The sequence below is a fragment of the Cebidichthys violaceus genome, unplaced genomic scaffold (genome assembly GCF_023349555.1).
Source record: "Cebidichthys violaceus isolate CVI_PGR_0920_01 unplaced genomic scaffold, fCebVio1.0.p SCAF_8, whole genome shotgun sequence".
Classification (NCBI taxonomy): Eukaryota; Metazoa; Chordata; class Actinopteri; order Perciformes; family Stichaeidae; genus Cebidichthys; species Cebidichthys violaceus.
This window is the reverse complement of record NW_027176964.1, coordinates 8411193-8428158: the sequence shown is the minus strand read 5'-3', so window position 1 is coordinate 8428158 and position 16966 is coordinate 8411193. Positions and strand designations below refer to the sequence as shown.

General features: G+C 39.8%; 2 protein-coding genes across 2 annotated transcripts; both read right to left on the bottom strand.

The window, feature by feature from the left end:
• Positions 1-75: 75 nt before the first annotated feature.
• On the bottom strand, positions 76-6739 carry rab6bb (RAB6B, member RAS oncogene family b). Its single transcript, XM_068701524.1, has 8 exons — positions 6544-6739; positions 4073-4131; positions 3311-3364; positions 2731-2836; positions 2470-2581; positions 2234-2327; positions 1862-1928; positions 76-848 (listed from the first exon to the last, which is right to left on the bottom strand). The coding sequence occupies exons 1-8, from the start codon at positions 6611-6613 to the stop codon at positions 784-786; spliced, it is 627 nt and encodes a 208-aa protein (XP_068557625.1). The 5' UTR covers positions 6614-6739; the 3' UTR covers positions 76-783.
• A 1650-nt stretch (positions 6740-8389) lies between these two features.
• On the bottom strand, positions 8390-14561 carry espnlb (espin like b). Its single transcript, XM_068737830.1, has 6 exons — positions 14547-14561; positions 13432-13567; positions 13174-13292; positions 12479-12658; positions 9617-10000; positions 8390-9499 (listed from the first exon to the last, which is right to left on the bottom strand). Exons 1-6 carry the CDS (start codon positions 14559-14561, stop codon positions 8390-8392), a joined length of 1944 nt encoding a protein of 647 aa, XP_068593931.1.
• Between the last annotated feature and the right edge of the window lie 2405 nt (positions 14562-16966).

The window sequence follows — 16966 nt, the reverse complement described above, 5'->3', positions numbered from 1 at the left end:
GAGAGAGGGTCTGAGGGAAACGGGAAAGGGAGAAGAGTGGTTGGAGGGAGCGGGAGTTGTGATAGTGAGTTGTCTTTTATTACTTCTTTTTTTTTTTTTTTAACCACAGTACAGTTTGTTCTAAAAAAGTTAAACCCATAGAGAGATAGAGTGCCACATTTTCACAGCTACTGTTAGGTGAACCTACTGAAAGTTGACTCTTGTGGGAATATCAAATGAGATACATTTTGTCATGAGATGCTATAGAGAGATGCTATAAAACATTCTAAGATAGTCAACCTCCTTCCAGAGTGCAGAGACCCTGAAGGGCAGGCCAAAGGTCAAAGATCAGATCAACGTGCATGCGTGCTGCAGACATTCAGACGTGTTCGGCCATCTAGAAAAATGGCCGACCCCCCCACTATTTCTTCCTTCTATGTTTAGGCATCGTTTTTGGTGCTTTCCCTTTTTATATATAAAAAATACAAAACATAACAGCGAAAAGAATTCCGTTGGTTGTCCCGCTTTTCTCCTTTTTCATTCTTCCAAAACAGTTTTTTTGCTCGTTTTCATTTCAACATTTGGTTGTTTTTTTCCCCTCTTTTCTCCTCCAGTCACTTACATATTGACAAAGTATACAATATTTTACAACTGAACATGAATGAAAGATAACATTTGATTTGTCCAATCAGATACAAGGCCCGCATCCTATATCCAATTAGAGAAGTCAACTGGAAGCTAGCCAGTAGTAAGCAACACAACAAGCCTATGGTGTGAAGGGAGCTGTCCGATTTCAGCTCTGCATTAACATGAGCACCCGGCCTCGGGGACAGTAGGCTCTACTGGTTTGTCCAGCTTGATGTCGATCACTGGGAATTGTCCAGTTAAGAAAAAGTCGGATGGTTGAGGAGAAAAAGTAAAATATTATAAACTGAGTCACAGTTAAATGAGTAATGCTATAAATTACTAGTTACAGTGTAAATAGTTTGGACATACAGGTCATCAATGAAATACTTGCTGGGCACTTTTCCTCAGTCAAAAGAAAAAAAGTTACATGGGATCCCAAAACTACATTATTGTTTCGCAGTATTTAATCATTATATTAAAATCATACACGCAACTATTTTGTGGCCACAGCTTAGCCTAATGTTTTGTTCCCAAGAGCAAAATAACGAAAAAAAGAACAGAAGGCTCACAATAGTAATTCTAATAGCACTGTACTGTATTTTTTTGCAATGTAACTATGTTGCCCCATGAGCAGTCTTGTTACCGGGTAATAATATTACTGTGACCCGTAACTATTAAATAGATACCCAGTAATAAAAAAAAGAATACTTACTTTAGAGTGGAATTTACTTCTGGCCCCTCTTAAATACAATGTTACCCTCTTATTCCCTAACCTCTTTCCTGGTATATATTTGTCTGGTGTAAGTACCCAGAAAGTATTTTATTGATATGTGCTAAATAGTTACACTGTAATTTTCTAATGAAATCTAAAGTCAAATGCCTTAATTGTAAAACAGGTCGAGGAATAGAAAGTTGAAGTTCAAATTCATATATTTCTATAATTCACGTTTATTGATAAGTATTTCTCTTTTCAATCAGTCATCCATCCTCCATTACACATCCTCAGTGTATGTCACTTCCCAGACATCCCACTATGTGATGCTGTACTGTGCTTCTTCACTACCTTCTTGGCTCCGTGCATTTCCTCTCTACTAAGCAAAAAAGGTTTAATAGCTGATGCCTCAGTAGACAGCACTGTAGACTGGGCGGCCTGTTTGTACTAGAGCCAACAACCACTAAGAGATTAAAAATAAGCTGTCTATTTCTTGGCTGTGTGGCTCTCGGCACAGTGAGTCACAGTGGCTGTAAAGGATACTGCCTTCAGGATTTGCATCATCCAAGCTTTCCATTCCAGGTAAGGCTGCTGCAACACGACGAAACAGCTAGGAGGAGAGGAAAAGGAGGAGGGTAGAGATGAAAGGAGAGGAGGGAGAGTTAGGGATCAGATTTTTAAAAGAATGGAAAATTGGGGTAGAGCATGCAAAAGGGGATAGCAAGAGTAGGAAGGTTGAAAATGGATGTGCACACTATCCACCCCACTTGTTACTACTTTTTCCACATATTTCCACATAGAATGTTTTTAATATTCACGTTGGTGACTCGATCACCAACACACAGGAATGGCAGAAATGCTGGGATCAACCTCGGCCCAACATGCTGTGAAATATGGTGGAACTGCAGAGATCACCTGTTTGACATTGCAGCCTGTCTTGGCACTGGTCTCGATGAACATGACGTTCAGCTCTTTGGCTCTCTGCTCTCCTTCCTCAATCATGATTTGCCTGCAGGAAAATCAGGCCAGGCTCAGCATCACGACGTCAAAGCACCGTTTATTTATTGCTTACATGTTGTTTTGAACCACACTCTTTCTGCTCAGCTAACAAAAATATATTCACGTCAAAGACCACATTAACTGTAGCTCACCTTTTCTCTTCCAGATCTGTTTTGTTGCCAACTAGCATGATGATGACATCACTTCCTCTCTCTGTCCTGACATCATCAATCCATTTGCAGGTCTGCTGGAATGAGTTCACATCTGTGGAGACCAGACTCTTATATTAAATCCCGTCGTTTGTTTGTGTTAGCTGTGTTAAAGTCCCACGTACAAATAGAGCTTCTTTACTGTGTCAGACAGGTGAAAACATATAATGCATACATGCTCACAGTAAATTAGCACTCTCTCACTTGTAATGTCATAGACGACCACAGCTACTGTAGAGTCTCGAATGTAGCTAGGGATGAGACTCCTGAAACGCTCCTGTCCAGCAGTATCCCACAGCTGCAGCCGTACCTGCATTTACACACACAAACACACGCACACACACACACACACACACCTTCAACAGCTGCTTTAACATTAACCATCACACAGACTACAAAGATGTAAGGCCTCGTAAGTACACATCCAAAGGGTGGGATAAGCCAGTATCAGCTTGTGAGCAGGCTGCCAGAGCATAATATGCTGACAAAGAAATAGTATTAATACTAGCTAAAGAAGATGATCCATGAGAAAGGCTTTGACTTTTTAGGGCGAGAAAAGCCAAAGCTATTACCAGCAGAAATAACCTCAGGATAATCGTGTTAGTCTGTGAAGAAAGAAGTAATTATGCAAATCAAATCAAAGATTATTGAAACCAGAGTGGAAATTGGGACATTTCCTACTTTGGATGTTGACTGGCTAAAACAAGACCAAGTACAAATAAATAAATTCATCTTTACACGTGGAACTACGTGTGAATTTTAAATGACAATCAAGGCTTCCTACTGTTCGGTCTTCCAGGTACATTGTCTTCGATAGGAAGTCTATTCCAATGGTAGCCTGCAGTGGAGAAAGAACAAAAGAAGGGGGGAGAATAATCAGTATTACCCAGACTTTAATAAAAGCTAAATGTCCTCTGGTCCATCTGTTGTTCCTTGCAGATTGACCGTTGTTTAAATGAAAGAAAACACAAAAAGCAGTTAAGTTAAAAAAAAATGGCCAATAAGCACGGAAATTGAATCAGACTGAAAACTAATTTCATTTGTATTGCCCTCAGGGCTCAATCATTCACACTTGTTATGTACCTAACTTCTAAGAAAGGCAAGGGACAAAATAATCTGTATTCTCTTTTAAGAGTGTAATATTCCTTTTGATAATTGCATCGATAACATTCTTAATTAACTTGTTTTATCTGGACCCTGTTTTGTAATTTGTGAATCAAGCTGGCATTTTTGGCCAAAAACAAACATTGTTGTAACATCATTCAGTTGGTATTCTACCATACCATAGAAGGCGTATTACATTGTAGATCCACACTGTGATTAGTCCCATTATTCCATTTATTCAAATCTGACATCAGTGGACGATTAGTGAAAACATTGTTAATAAATTTAGGCGAGAAATATAAAAATAGAGTTTATACAAGGAGAACTGCCCCACCATCACTTCTTCAGTACAGCTATTGACCATAGTCAGTCATTATTCAATTATTCTATATAAGTGTATGTTTCCTGATGTTTTTGGTTCTGGATCTGGTTCGAGTCTCACCTGATACGTATTGTCGAAACTGTCATACATGAATCTAGTGATGAGAGATGTTTTCCCCACTAGAAGAGAGAACAGAGGTTGGTTTTTAGAATAGGTGTTAGTTCATATCATAAAGAATCGTAAATAATATTTCAGTATTATTATATGAAAATGGATGTCCATTGTGTTCCTTGTTGTGGCAAAATGAATGCATATAACATCCAACCACAGCCACTGTATGCATTACTATCAAACTATAAAAGAGTAGAAAACATTACATTGAAACAAAAACCATAAGCCATCTCATTTACCTTAGAATCTGCCTGATAATTCAGTGTGCAACTGTCCTCACATGACAACATTGTTCAAGAAAGAAAAGGAACTCAAAAAGAAAATACATTGTACAGTTTCTGTTCTAAAGGGAAAGATCAGACATGTAAAATATGATTTTAAAGATATATAAATAGATTAACATCAGTATTTGATATGGATTTAGTTTTCAAAAACAACTTCATTTTTCACAGATGTGTAAATGTTACTCACTATCAAACCAACGTGAAAGAAACTCCAAGTGACAAACAATGTCAATAATGGGAAATGAACTGATTTGATCAATGATGTGTCAAGAAATCGTGAAAAATGTCTGTCAAAAGTGGTCAAAAATTCTTGTTTATAGTGATACAAAACAGAGAAAAGCAGAAAAGCCTCACATTGCAGAAGCTGCACCCACAGGATATTTGACAATTTTCCTATATTTCATGATTTGAACGATTTTTCGCTACCAAATTACTTTTATTAGCATTATTATCGCATGATTGTTTGTGTGTTGTGCTGTTTTGTATGTATTTTGTTGTTTTGTGTATTTGTATTAAAGCCTGTCTACAGAGGGGCACTGCAAACCTGATAAGGCTATAAATGCTGTGGTATGTGGCATTCATCTATGCTACTTGTTCCTATAGATGTAAACATATATATATATATATATATATATATATATATATATAAAGAAATAAAAAAATAGTGGCAGATTTATTTGACCAACTGATCGATAGATTAATTAATTGTTTCAGTTCTATTTGCTTTTATTCTCTATTCTTTCTTTTATTGTGGTGAGGGGAAAATGCTATTAAAAAACAATAAGGGGGGAAAAAGGTTGAACGAATCCTCTTGAAGCAGACAGATCCAAAACACATATACTTAGCAGCATGCAAAAGCTGGGTGGGGACTTCTCAAGAGGATCAAGGTGAGCCTTGTGAGCCGGATTCGTATTTACATCCCACCCAGCACCGTCTCTAACATAATGTTACCTCACATCTATACAAAAGTGAGAACTGGACTTTTCCAGAAGGCCCCCGGGCTCTAAGGCAGAGTCTCTATGCAAACAGCAGTAGTTTTGAAGCCAGCGATGGGCAGTGGCCACACCAGGCCTCGATTCAGCACCATGGACAGTAACATTGCAGTGCAGGCCACACAAACACACAAGGAGGCTTGTAGTCGACACACAGCCTCCTCACATGCAGCACTCTCACTCACACACACACACACACACACACACACACACACACACACACACACTGGACCACCACAATGTAAGACAAAAACAGCAGTCAAGCTGTTGTCATATCAGGTCTAATTATGTGCATCCTGCTGCTGTATTTTATGGGATAGGTGCTCCTCTGCTGCCACTCTGGATGTCTGAACACGTATTTAGGTTCACAGCGCTAAACCATTATCGATCAGCACCTCCCGAATTTGTGCCATCACATCAAATCACTCACACATACACACAATAAGTCCCACCCTGAATAGATGGCTTATTGAACAAATAGTATAATGTTGTGGCGCTGTCAAGCCCGTTCTAATTTTGTTATTTGCGGCACCGAACCGGAGACTGCGAGGTTTAGAGATGCTACAGACATCGCCAGCCTAGGGTGTGTCCCGAACTGACACATGGGGGACTGTTTATTATCTTCTCTAAATAGATAAATAAAAAACAGGAGAGGTGGAGAAATATACTACACACGAGTCATGTAAAGGAATAAAGGATTGTTCATGTTGTAGAAATAATAAACCGGTTATCTGAAAACAGGCTGAGCATATTTGTCGGTCACTGCAGCACATCAAAACATCCGAATTCATATCGCCTGCTCCGATGCGAATTGTGGCCATTTGCTACAACTCGACAATCCTCGAGGATATTCAGCACAATTAGCAGTTGTTTTGAAGTGATCGTGATGTTTATATTTAATCCAAGAGTAAGATTAATATGCATTCGGGTTTTTTTTTTCTTCTTCTTCGGTTAATAAGATCTTCTACAGTCACAGATTGTGCCAAAAGGTGCATGGGCGTGAAATTACCCAAAGCTAGTCGGCCACATCTTCAAGATTCAGCAAAAAACTTTAAAAATCAACAAGGATTACATACATGGCCTTCTATACGCATGTTTAGCATAAGGGGAGGATAAGATCGAACCTCCCCAAGATTTGACTCACCGCTCTGCTCTCCCAAAAATACGAGTTTAAATTTCCTCAGGGGGTTCCCCAAATCTCCTCCAGCGGACATGGTGGCAGATAGAGAGCTCAACTTGGATTATTTTTATATGTTCTTATCGCTCGGCGTCTCCTACGGTTGTGGGTGCGCAGGGGGATCCTCCTCTCCTCACAGAATGATGGGAATGCAGCTCAGCATCCTCCTGTCAATTCAGGGAGCCTGTGCGCCTGCGCGACCTCACCTATTTCAATCCGTCACCTTTCTATAGGAAACGAAACGACACTGTGGCTTTTATGCAGATAAAAGATGATGAAACATTATACATACATGTGAAGAAATATGTGTTTGGTTACAGTGAAAGCAGATAACATAAAGTCAAACCGGTGGTAGGCTACATTTACTCAAGTTAATGTACTTTACATATTTTAAGCTGATGCTACTATATACTTCACCCTATATCTTAGATAAATATATATGTTTTACTCCACTATATTTAATTGACAGTTATAGTGACTTTCTAGATTAAAAATGTTCTGATAAAACAATTCATCATCTTATAAAATGTGATGCATTATTATAGGTTAAATGAAAATACCCAACACTTTATAAAGTATTTAAAATTAGAGCTGAAAGGATTAGTCATTTAATCGATCAGTTGATCTACCGAAACATTTTATGCAACTAAATGTTTAGTTATTTTTCAAGCAAAACAAATCAAACAATTTGAATATGTAATTTTAGGCATTATGAACTTGAAACATATATTTTTCACTACTTAAAACTCGTAATTTTTTTAATCAAATGATTAATAGATTTATTGAGAAAATAGTCTGCATATATAAATAATCATTAGTTTGTACAATTACAATGTGACTTAAAGGTGTATGCATCAATGACAGTAATTAAAAATATAATATAGTAATATAAACTCCTGTTATGGATTTTTTTTTATTTTGTAGTATTGCTACGTAAAAGATCTGAGTACTTTTTCCATCACTGCACAGCTCGCTCCACATTGTGAGAATCAGAAGAATTAAATAACTTCAGTTTTAAAGGAGAGTCCACTCTAACTTTCTTTACACTTCTAAACATTACAGCACCAATAACTCAGTAAGGATGTTAAGGGGCATTCCAGCTATTTAATATCAGACATCCAATCATTTTGAGGCCATAAGGGAGACAGGTTAAAAAAAGAATGGTCAAAACTGATGCAGGAGAGGCAGAGAAATACTGATTTTTACTCCCTATGGGTGAAACTTCAACCCTTGATCCTACACTTCCCATAATGCAACTGGATGACATCTTTCATAATATCATCTCTGCGTGGTGAATCCCCCCCTCTGCGTGGTGAATCCCCCCCTACCCCCCAACTTTTAAACTCCCCGCCCCCAGTTTGTATCAAGCGTGCTTGATGGAACACATCATACAACTGTTTTCACAAGCTTAGTAGTATTTAATTGACTTTGACATGCAAAATCTGTGGATTGCCCCTTGATAAATACCATATTATAAGAATCCTCTGAGACCTTACTGCAGTCTTTGAATTGTATTCAATGTTGGGTGTGGTACAGCTATCAGATTACAAATATGATACCAAAAAGATTTTTAAATGGAAAGAATCGTGTTGTGTTTTCAGAAAATGGATGTAAAGGAAAACTAAACGCATAACTCAGAAGCATTTCTTTGTCAGTGAGTGGTATGTCAACAACTAATAACTGTAATTATCACTTAATTTTACAATAATAATGCATTTTCACCAGAATTTTATTCGGCTCCCATCAGTTTGCCAAAAATAAACACACCAATATGTCATTGTTTTCTGGAAAAATGTCAAATTCAACCTTATTGCTAATGTTCAAAATCAAACAGCTCTGCCTCCTTCTCTTTCCAGAAAGCAAAGCTGCGATCAATGTATTTACAAATGTCTGTGTCACTGCCACACTCATCTGGAGGCGCAGTTGAAACTATAACTACTTTGGGTACGAGTCTGGAATCTGATAACAATGACGAGGATGATGGTAATGGTGATGGACAGCGGCAAGGTCCGGAGTCCCCAAAGAAGCAAACTTTGATGTCCTCGAAGCCGTCGCTCCACTTTCGACTCCCAGCCCGGATTTCCTGGAGAACAGCCTTGTGGAAGTCCCTCACCACCTCCCAGGAGTAACTGCTGATGTGGTCAAAAACTTCAAAGCAGAGCAGATGCCTCATCTTCCTCTCCTCGGACGATAGCTCTTGCTCTAGGATGTGGAAGTATCCCAACATGAAGAGGTCAAGGGTCAAGCTGTCGTGGGTCACTGCAGCACCATCCACGTCTGGCAGGAATTGTTCTGGGGAGAAGGTTACTACACGAGGTGGAGGATTTTGTGAGGAGTTAGAGGAGGACAAGCAGGACTTCTGTGCACCTTTCAGTTGTAGTTTATTCCTCCAGGAGTTTAGCGTCTTGTCCACAGCACCTCGTTGTTTGCAGAATTGAAACATGGAGGTGATTTTCTGTGGGGGCGATGCTCCTGTCACTCTCCCTGACAGTGCTTCTTGTCCCTGTCTCTTTCTCGCTGCTCTCACTGAAATAGCATATGCAGATTTCTTCCAGTGGCTCAGGAACAGCACCACTATACGTTCTTTCCTTAAGCTGGTCGTCTCCATCACAGTTTTTTTAGGAGGATCACATTGGCTCACCTTAAAACTGAGGCCTGTGTTGCCATCCTGGTTGTTTACTCCTGAAGCTCCAAACACTACCTGGCTGTTCAAGCCCGGGCCTCCTTTCACAACCCCAGCGAAGGGATAAATACCACCAATCTGACCTTCAAAGTTGGATCTGAGGTTTCTGACCGACACCCCAGACTGTTGGATCTCCCTCTCCACCCTCTCCCTCCGTGCTCTGCTGTAGCTGTTGGTCTCCAGACGATGGCTAAAAGCGGAAGCCATCCCTATGTGTGGAATCCGACATCCGCTAGAGATCTCGCCATGTGTTTGCATCGTCTCTTGGCCCGGTTGCACCAATCCCTGGCCTAAATCAATTCCTAAACCATCTCTTACCCCCTGCAAACTCTTCATCTCTTCCATCATGCCTTCCACTAGCCTCCTCTCACCCCCCTCCTCTGTGGTTTGTGTCAGATTAGCCACCAGCAGTGACATACTCCTAACAATCTCTGAGACACGACTACACCACCCTGGCAAGGTCAGGTGCATTATCCCCTCTGCGTCCATCTTTTGCAGGACCTCTTTGTTAAGGGAGATGTTTACGATTGGATCAGGTAAGATGGCCCTCAGCTCCTCGGTCAGCCTGGTCAGCTCCAGCTCATAGGCCTGGCAGCGCTTCTGCAGTGAAACAGTCTCGATCTGCTGCTGCAGGTACACCAGGTCATCCTCTGTTAAGAGCTCCCCAAAGGGCCCCAAGACTGCGTTGTGGGCTTGGGAGTACTTCCAGCCATCCACTGGTGCGTAGTCATGACTCATGTCCTGGCGAAGAGATTTAAGCAAACAATCTTGAGAGAAGTTGATTTTGACGAATGGAATAATTTAACATTTTAAATGAATGGCTTTCTTGTCAAAAGTTAGCCGAACATTTTTGCCCATTCAGTAGGAAGCTCCAGTTAGCAGCCAGTTTGCCACAATGACTGTGAATAGGAGGAAACAGCTACCTTCAGACAGGCTCTGTCTGTCTGGCAGAGCCTCACCTGTCATCATGAAAAGTAAAAAACAAATAATATCTCTACTGATCTGTGCTATAAATGTAATTTATGTATGATTCCAATCATTTCAAGCATTTTTATAATCAAAATTGCTGAATTAGCGCATGTGTTCAAACAGAGGAGACACGTGAGGTGAGGCAGCGACAAGCTGAGCCTCACCTCAGATTGCGCAATCCCTCACTAACTGGGTTGAGCGCGTGCCTTTTGCTTTCTCATTGTTTGTCACCACTATAATATTTGTAGACACTTTTATTATATGTCCTTTCTTTCCATATAATAGGTACTGTATTTCACGTCTGTGTAGAACATATTTAGTGTTGCTGATCTGACATTAAACCGCAGTGAAAAAGCACAGAGGGGCAAACACTACTCTGCCTCAAAGAAGAGGGCGAGCGAGAGCCCACGGGTCGGGTTTATGCTTGTTCTGTCGTTGCTCTTCTTCTACACTTCTCTTATTCTTCTTATATTTTGCTTTGACCACAAAAAATGTAAGATTCAATATCCAAGCTTAAACATGTCTCAAAAAACAAGGAACTATGAACAAATCAGCAGCAATTCAACGTCGGACAGGTAAAGTAACCTTTTATGTGTTTGTTGTTCTCTTTATACATCCGTGGTTGTTACACAGATTATTGCGGAATCTCACGATGTTCGTGGGTGGTGCCTGCGAGCGCTCCGCTTCTGAAACGCTCCCGGTCGGGCAGGTCGGTGGGGCAGGTCGCGGCGTACACGCTCCCGGTGGAATCAAATATGTACCTTATGTGTGTGTAAAGAATGCTGATATGAAATATGAAAAACAACCAGTAGTCAATGTGCAAGCTGCCAATTGAATGGTGATTTAAGCTACTCTATTGGGTTCATATATTTGTAAATCTGACTTATGTAGTGTCAGTGCCTCACCAGACACGAACCTCACCGCACGTCACTGAAGTTGCTGTGTTATAGGGGATTATATACCACACTATTTCTTGACTTGGAGCACTCATTTCTAACCGTCACTTCAGGAAGTCAGTTCATCCAACCAAGAAATAGTCCAGTACATAACATACTGTAACCCTGTCTGTCTTCTCATCTAACTCTTTGACGAGAAAGAGTATAAGTGCGTTTCCCAAAATGTTGAAATGTTCCTTTAAAAACTATTTTTGAAAATCATCTTTTCTTAACATGAGTCAAAAATAGGGCTGCAACAACGAATCGATCAAATTGATTATTAAAAGCGTTGGCAACGAATTTCATTATCGAGTCGTTGTGTCGCGCGATTATTACGCCACTCAATAAGTCGCGGAGATGTTGAGTTGAGCGCCGAGCAGAGCGGAGGTAGAGGAAACACCTTCGGAGAGACCCGTAACGTTGTTCTGAAACACACGCCGAAGGCAGAGAAATCAGTACGACCTAAGTCATCCAAGGTGTGGGAGCATTTCACACTAAATACATCGAAAAGGTGTGTTAATTGCAAGATATGCAAAAGCGACATGGCACGACACGGGAGCACCACGGTGATGATTCAGCACCTAAAACGTAAACATGTTGGAGTCCTTGATGAGGAGGAAGGGAGTTCAACAGCAGGTTAGTCACTACAGAATCCTACTGTTGTTCCGTTTTGAAGTGAGGAACGTAACGTCCCTCCAGTAGCTCTCCTGGTGCTGCTGTTTACAAGTTATCCAGCTTGACAAGCATGACAAGTTAGCGTTAGCTCGATAATAACAGTAGTAAAGCAGGGGTGGTATAGTTTGCAAGACTAAAGACACATTTTTATTCACTCGCCTTTTCCCCGCCGATTCATCGATTAATCGAAAAAATAATCGACAGATTAATCGATTATTAAAATAATCGTTAGTTGCAGCCCTAGTCAAAAATACAACACATTATATGTAAATGAAGCATTTGATGAATTTGAAGCAGTGAGATTGGACTGACATTTATACTCTACACTAAATCACTCCCGTCTGTTTTGATTCAGTTCAAAATGCAAATTTTCTATCTTTTTGTTTGCACTTGAGACTTTTTACACTACTGAAAACAATAGAAACAAAACACGCAAAACGAACTTCATGAGCCATTTCTTTTCTTAAACATTCTCATTAGACTCTGTTGTGTTGAGGTGTCTTGTGTGTTTTATTGCTTCTCCACACTTTGGATTTGAGTGAGACACCTGTTTGTTTATGGAAAGCCTCTGCATCCTGTACTTTACGTGTTATTTTGCTACTTGTCAATCTCATGCAAAGTACAAAAAAAGCACGTGTACCTGTTTCCTCTCTTCCTCCTCATCCTGCAGTCTGACCTGTAGCTGCCGCACCATCACCTGTCGTTTCCACTCTGCTATGGGGCGGCCGGCTTCATCGTGAGTGGGCACCAGGGAGTCGATGTCAGCCAGGATCACATCGACGATTGGTACCTCCTCCAACAGCTCCTCACCGTCAAGCTTCTGTTAGCATTCAACCATTTAAGACAGTCAGAGAGTCAGTGCTAACGCCGGATTCGTGAAAATAACACACAAGTCTATTTTCTGATGCTGTTCTAGTTATCTGTTGGATTATATGATTATCAAGTGTGCCCCAGCGGGTCCTAAAAGTCATACTAAATAAAGTAAATATGTGCTGTATATTCAAAATAAAACAAATGGAATCAAATATGTACCTTACCTATGTGTGTGTAAATAATGCTGATATGAAAAACAACCAGTAGTCAATGTGCAAGCTGCCAATTGAATGGTGATTTAAGCTTCTCTTTTGGGTTCATGTATTTGTAAATCTGACTTATGTAGTGTCAGTGCCTCACCAGACACGAACCTCACCGCACGTCACTGATTTCTACACATGTACAGTACACTTTGTTTTTGTATGTTAATTAATTATTCCTATTCTTTCCTGAAGACAATATCAACACACTTTTATGTTACTTTTCGCACTTTACACATATTTTTTGTGCCTACTGGCTCACCGTTTGTCCAGTAAAGACCGCAGTGAAGCCAGCATGCCTCAGAGACTTCATAGACTTCATGTGGGACATCAGGGTAAGATCCCTCTCTGGAGGCTTTAGATGACTGAACGAGGTAACCACTGTAAACAAACATAACAAAGGCCAAATGTCAACAATTCAGTTTTAAAATTTCTATTTCCTTTTTACACAAAAGGTATGAGAAATATTGTGTCCGTTGTACACAATGAAATGCAAACATGTGGTCTCTTTGTTAATCACCTGACGAGGCCACCTGTACATGCTGCATGGAGTCTGTGGTGTGTTTCTTCAAAGTGGCACCAGGGGTCAGAGAGGAAGAGGTCACAGGAAGTGGGGAAGGGTGGCGAGGCAGGGGGAGCACCTCCTTCACCGGCTGCTAGGGACACACACACAGCAGGGGTGAGCAATGATTAAAGGGACAGTTCATCTTTGTTTTGCTTTTATGTACATGTTATCAACAGAATATAGCATAGTCCTACGTTTTTTTGTTTCTTCGATTTCTATATCAACTGCCTTCTAAGAGATCCACTGATTAATTTGTTTGTGCCTATGTTGCCCATCCTTGTTTATAGTATGTAAGCTCAGTGATGAATGAGAAGACAAAGCAGTCTTACATGTATTTCTGCTGATATTTACAAGAATTTTGTGCAATCAGTTCAGCAGATAATTGTGTTTTACTTGAAGGCACTGGTTCCCAATTTGTTTTTGCTGTTTTAGCCATACACCTTTTTTCACACCAGATAATTTTGAGCCGCAGGAAAAGCAAAGCTGTAGCAGGAAATATGAACAATAGCTCATTTCCAGTAATTATTGTAATACAGCAATTAGTGAAGTGAATAGTCAGCTCCGCCAAGATGATCAAGCGACCAGTTGTGTGTGTGTGTGTGTGTGTGTGTGTGTGTGTGTGTGTGTGTGTGTGTGTGTGTGTGTGTGTGTGTGACTGAGTGTGCACCTATGTGTCTGTCCACGACTGTTCTCGCATTTTGCTGCAGCAAACTGCATAATATTTTTGGCTGGCTAGTTATGGCTGCATGCTCAAGGACCTCTCGTTGTTGAGGTGACTCACACTTTCTCAAAACACCTTTTACTGCCTGTTTTATTCTGCCATTGACTACCTGGTGACTCCTCACTCACCATATTATATTATACTATATTTAACATTCAGAGCATTAATATAGCAGCAAACAACAATTGGGGTTAGCTAATTGTGGGTTGTATTAATTTAATCACACAACACAGTAGTGGTCCTTGCAGACACATCTGGTGGAGATCTGCACTCTTCTCTGTGAAACTCATGTTACAGTGTGTTACAGTGTCCTACTGTTATTTCAGTTCCTGCACTGATGATTGGTCACCTTGTTGCTCTCCATTTTGGCGCTGCGCATTCAAAGTCCAGACTTTCAAAGCAGCAGGAGCTCCTCTTTCTGAAACTGATAACAAGAATAAAATACAGCAACAATAACCAGATAAAATGAGAAAAAGAGGACCCCACCTGGAGAGAAATTCGACACAGAGCAGCAGAGTATAAACGATTTCAAAGTAATCATCTAAGAGACCGAGGCCCCCTTGATGCCACACATGCTCAATTCAGCACAGGCCACAGCTAGTAGTAATTGGAACAAAAACAAAAAGTGGTGAAACAGGAACCCGGTCAGCGAAGGTAGCGTAGCCCACACAGAGTGCAGGAGAAAGTGTGTAAGAGCTTGGAGAGACATGATATCCTGCTTCAGGTAACCTTACTGATTCACAGGACTTTCTATCAAGCTCCACACCATTCAATGGCATAAATACTACACAGACAATTACAGTGTTTCTCCCAAATCTCTCAAAGTCAGATTCCTTGTTAGCGGTAGCCAGCTTTATTTAATGCTTTATGTTCAACATACATTAATATAATTTTGAAAGATTTCATCTTCAGTAAATTTATCTTCTAATATCTTCATTCCACCTGTGATTGGGGAAAGCTTGAAACACATTTGATGTGTTATTTGCTAAATGCATTGTATTTAGTGCATTTACCAATCTAATGCTTTCATTAGACTGGCAATAGTTTGCAATATACTTAAAACTGAAACATTGTGTCATTTGTCTTATGTTGTTTGGAACTCATTGTTATTGCTGCCGATCTTTGCCAGGACACTCTTGAAAACAAGATTTTTTTTTTTTTTATCTTAGTAAGGCGTTGCTGGAGAAAGGTTACAATGTAACCTCTCCAAAAAATTACATTAACATTTCACTCTATTCATTTATTTAAAGAAACAAAAATAAAAAAGGAGTTTCACTCTGCAAAAAGCTCAACATAGATTCAAAATATTTTTTGTCACATGTCAATATATTACTTTATTCTATAGTTCCAGGTGTCCCAATTTTTCATTCAAGATCTGGTATATTATATATAAAAATATAAAAGCATCAGCATGCATGCAGTACTTACAATATGGTCCAGAAACTGTGGAATCACCAACAATGTGACAGTGGATGAATGCTATAGCTTTCAAAAAATGATAGAAGCATTTAATCAGAATGGAAAAAGTAACAAGGCAGAAAATCCAGAAGGTGTTGTCTCTTTACTCTGGAGCAGCCAATAAACAGTCAGACCAAGGAGCAGCATCACCTGGACTCAAACCTCAGACAGGGGGCCTTCTTAGTGTGCATAATTAAAGAAGTGGGATAGAATGACCTGCAGTTGGAAGTATAGAAGAATAGCTCCGTGAATGTATGTTGGAGAGAACATACTGTTGGCTGATGGAGCAGGCATGTGTGTGTGTGTGTGTGTGTGTGTGTGTGTGTGTGTGTGTGTGTGTGTGTGTGTGTGTGTGTGTGTGTGTGTGTGTGTGTGTGTGTGTGTGTGAGGTTCACAGCTTATGACACAAGATGACTCGACACTACATCTACAGCTGCTTAACCACTGCTTCCTGTAGCACGAGTCATTGACTTCTGGTGGCTCAAAAATTTGGATATTTTAAGTGTATTATTATTTATTATTAATTATTCTGCCACCAGCGGTTGGTTTTAGTGATACATGTCGTTGCTATACCAACCCGTACTGCCTATAGTGCATACTGCCTAATATAACATAACACCATAACAAGCATGTATTTACATGCACACATCTTTTATCTATTTCTTGTTGGAGCATAACCTTTTAGTACTTGTTTTACTATAGCTGATTTGCGATTGTTCATTTGTGATTTGTTGATTTATTTTTCTTACAATCAATTTACTGCTGACAAACCTAGCCAACTAGCCTAGCTGAGGCTAATGCGTTGCTAAAGCAACATTCTAATACATTGTATAATATATATAATGCAAGTCACGCTAACTGTTACTGCTTGGCTGACTGTTACTCTATTTACTTTACTCTTTTTACTTGTGTTGTTGTGGACTATGCATAATTGCAAAATAATTACTGTTTAACTTTTTGGACTTAATCTTGATCTTTCACTAGAGATATTTTTCTTTGTTTCTTCTTACGTTTATTTCCTGGTATGAGAGGCAATCCAACCAATTTGACAGTTAGTCTATACTTTTGTGAAAGTGTTCTTGATTACATTCATTTATTTTAAAATGTTTTGATAAACTCTCTCTCTCTCTCTCTCTCTCTCTCTCTATGGCATCTTATTATTTTCTAATTTGCAATTACTACAATTTAATTTGCTTACTAATACTGTTTCCACAGTTTCCTTTCTACAAAATAGTTTTCAGTGTAAATTGTTAAGGCTGGCTGCTGTCTTCAAATGTTATGGGAGTGTTTAGCTCTCTGCCTAGCTGTGTA

Bases quoted from the DNA above. Each gene is read 5' to 3' on its own strand.
- rab6bb (XM_068701524.1), bottom strand. From the start codon at position 6,613: ATGTCCGCTGGAGGAGATTTGGGGAACCCCCTGAGGAAATTTAAACTC. The intron at 2,837-3,310 runs GTAGGAAGCCTT...GTGTAAATGCAG, and splicing joins TGTACCTGGAAGACCGAACA to GTACGGCTGCAGCTGTGGGA. The intron at 2,582-2,730 runs GTGAGAGAGTGC...TGGTCTCCACAG, and splicing joins GGTCGTCTATGACATTACAA to ATGTGAACTCATTCCAGCAG.
- espnlb (XM_068737830.1), bottom strand. The intron at 13,293-13,431 runs GTGATTAACAAA...GTTTGTTTACAG, and splicing joins TGTACAGGTGGCCTCGTCAG to TGGTTACCTCGTTCAGTCAT. The intron at 9,500-9,616 runs GTGGAAGGCATG...ACACATGGCGAG, and splicing joins AGGGGGGTGAGAGGAGGCTA to ATCTCTAGCGGATGTCGGAT.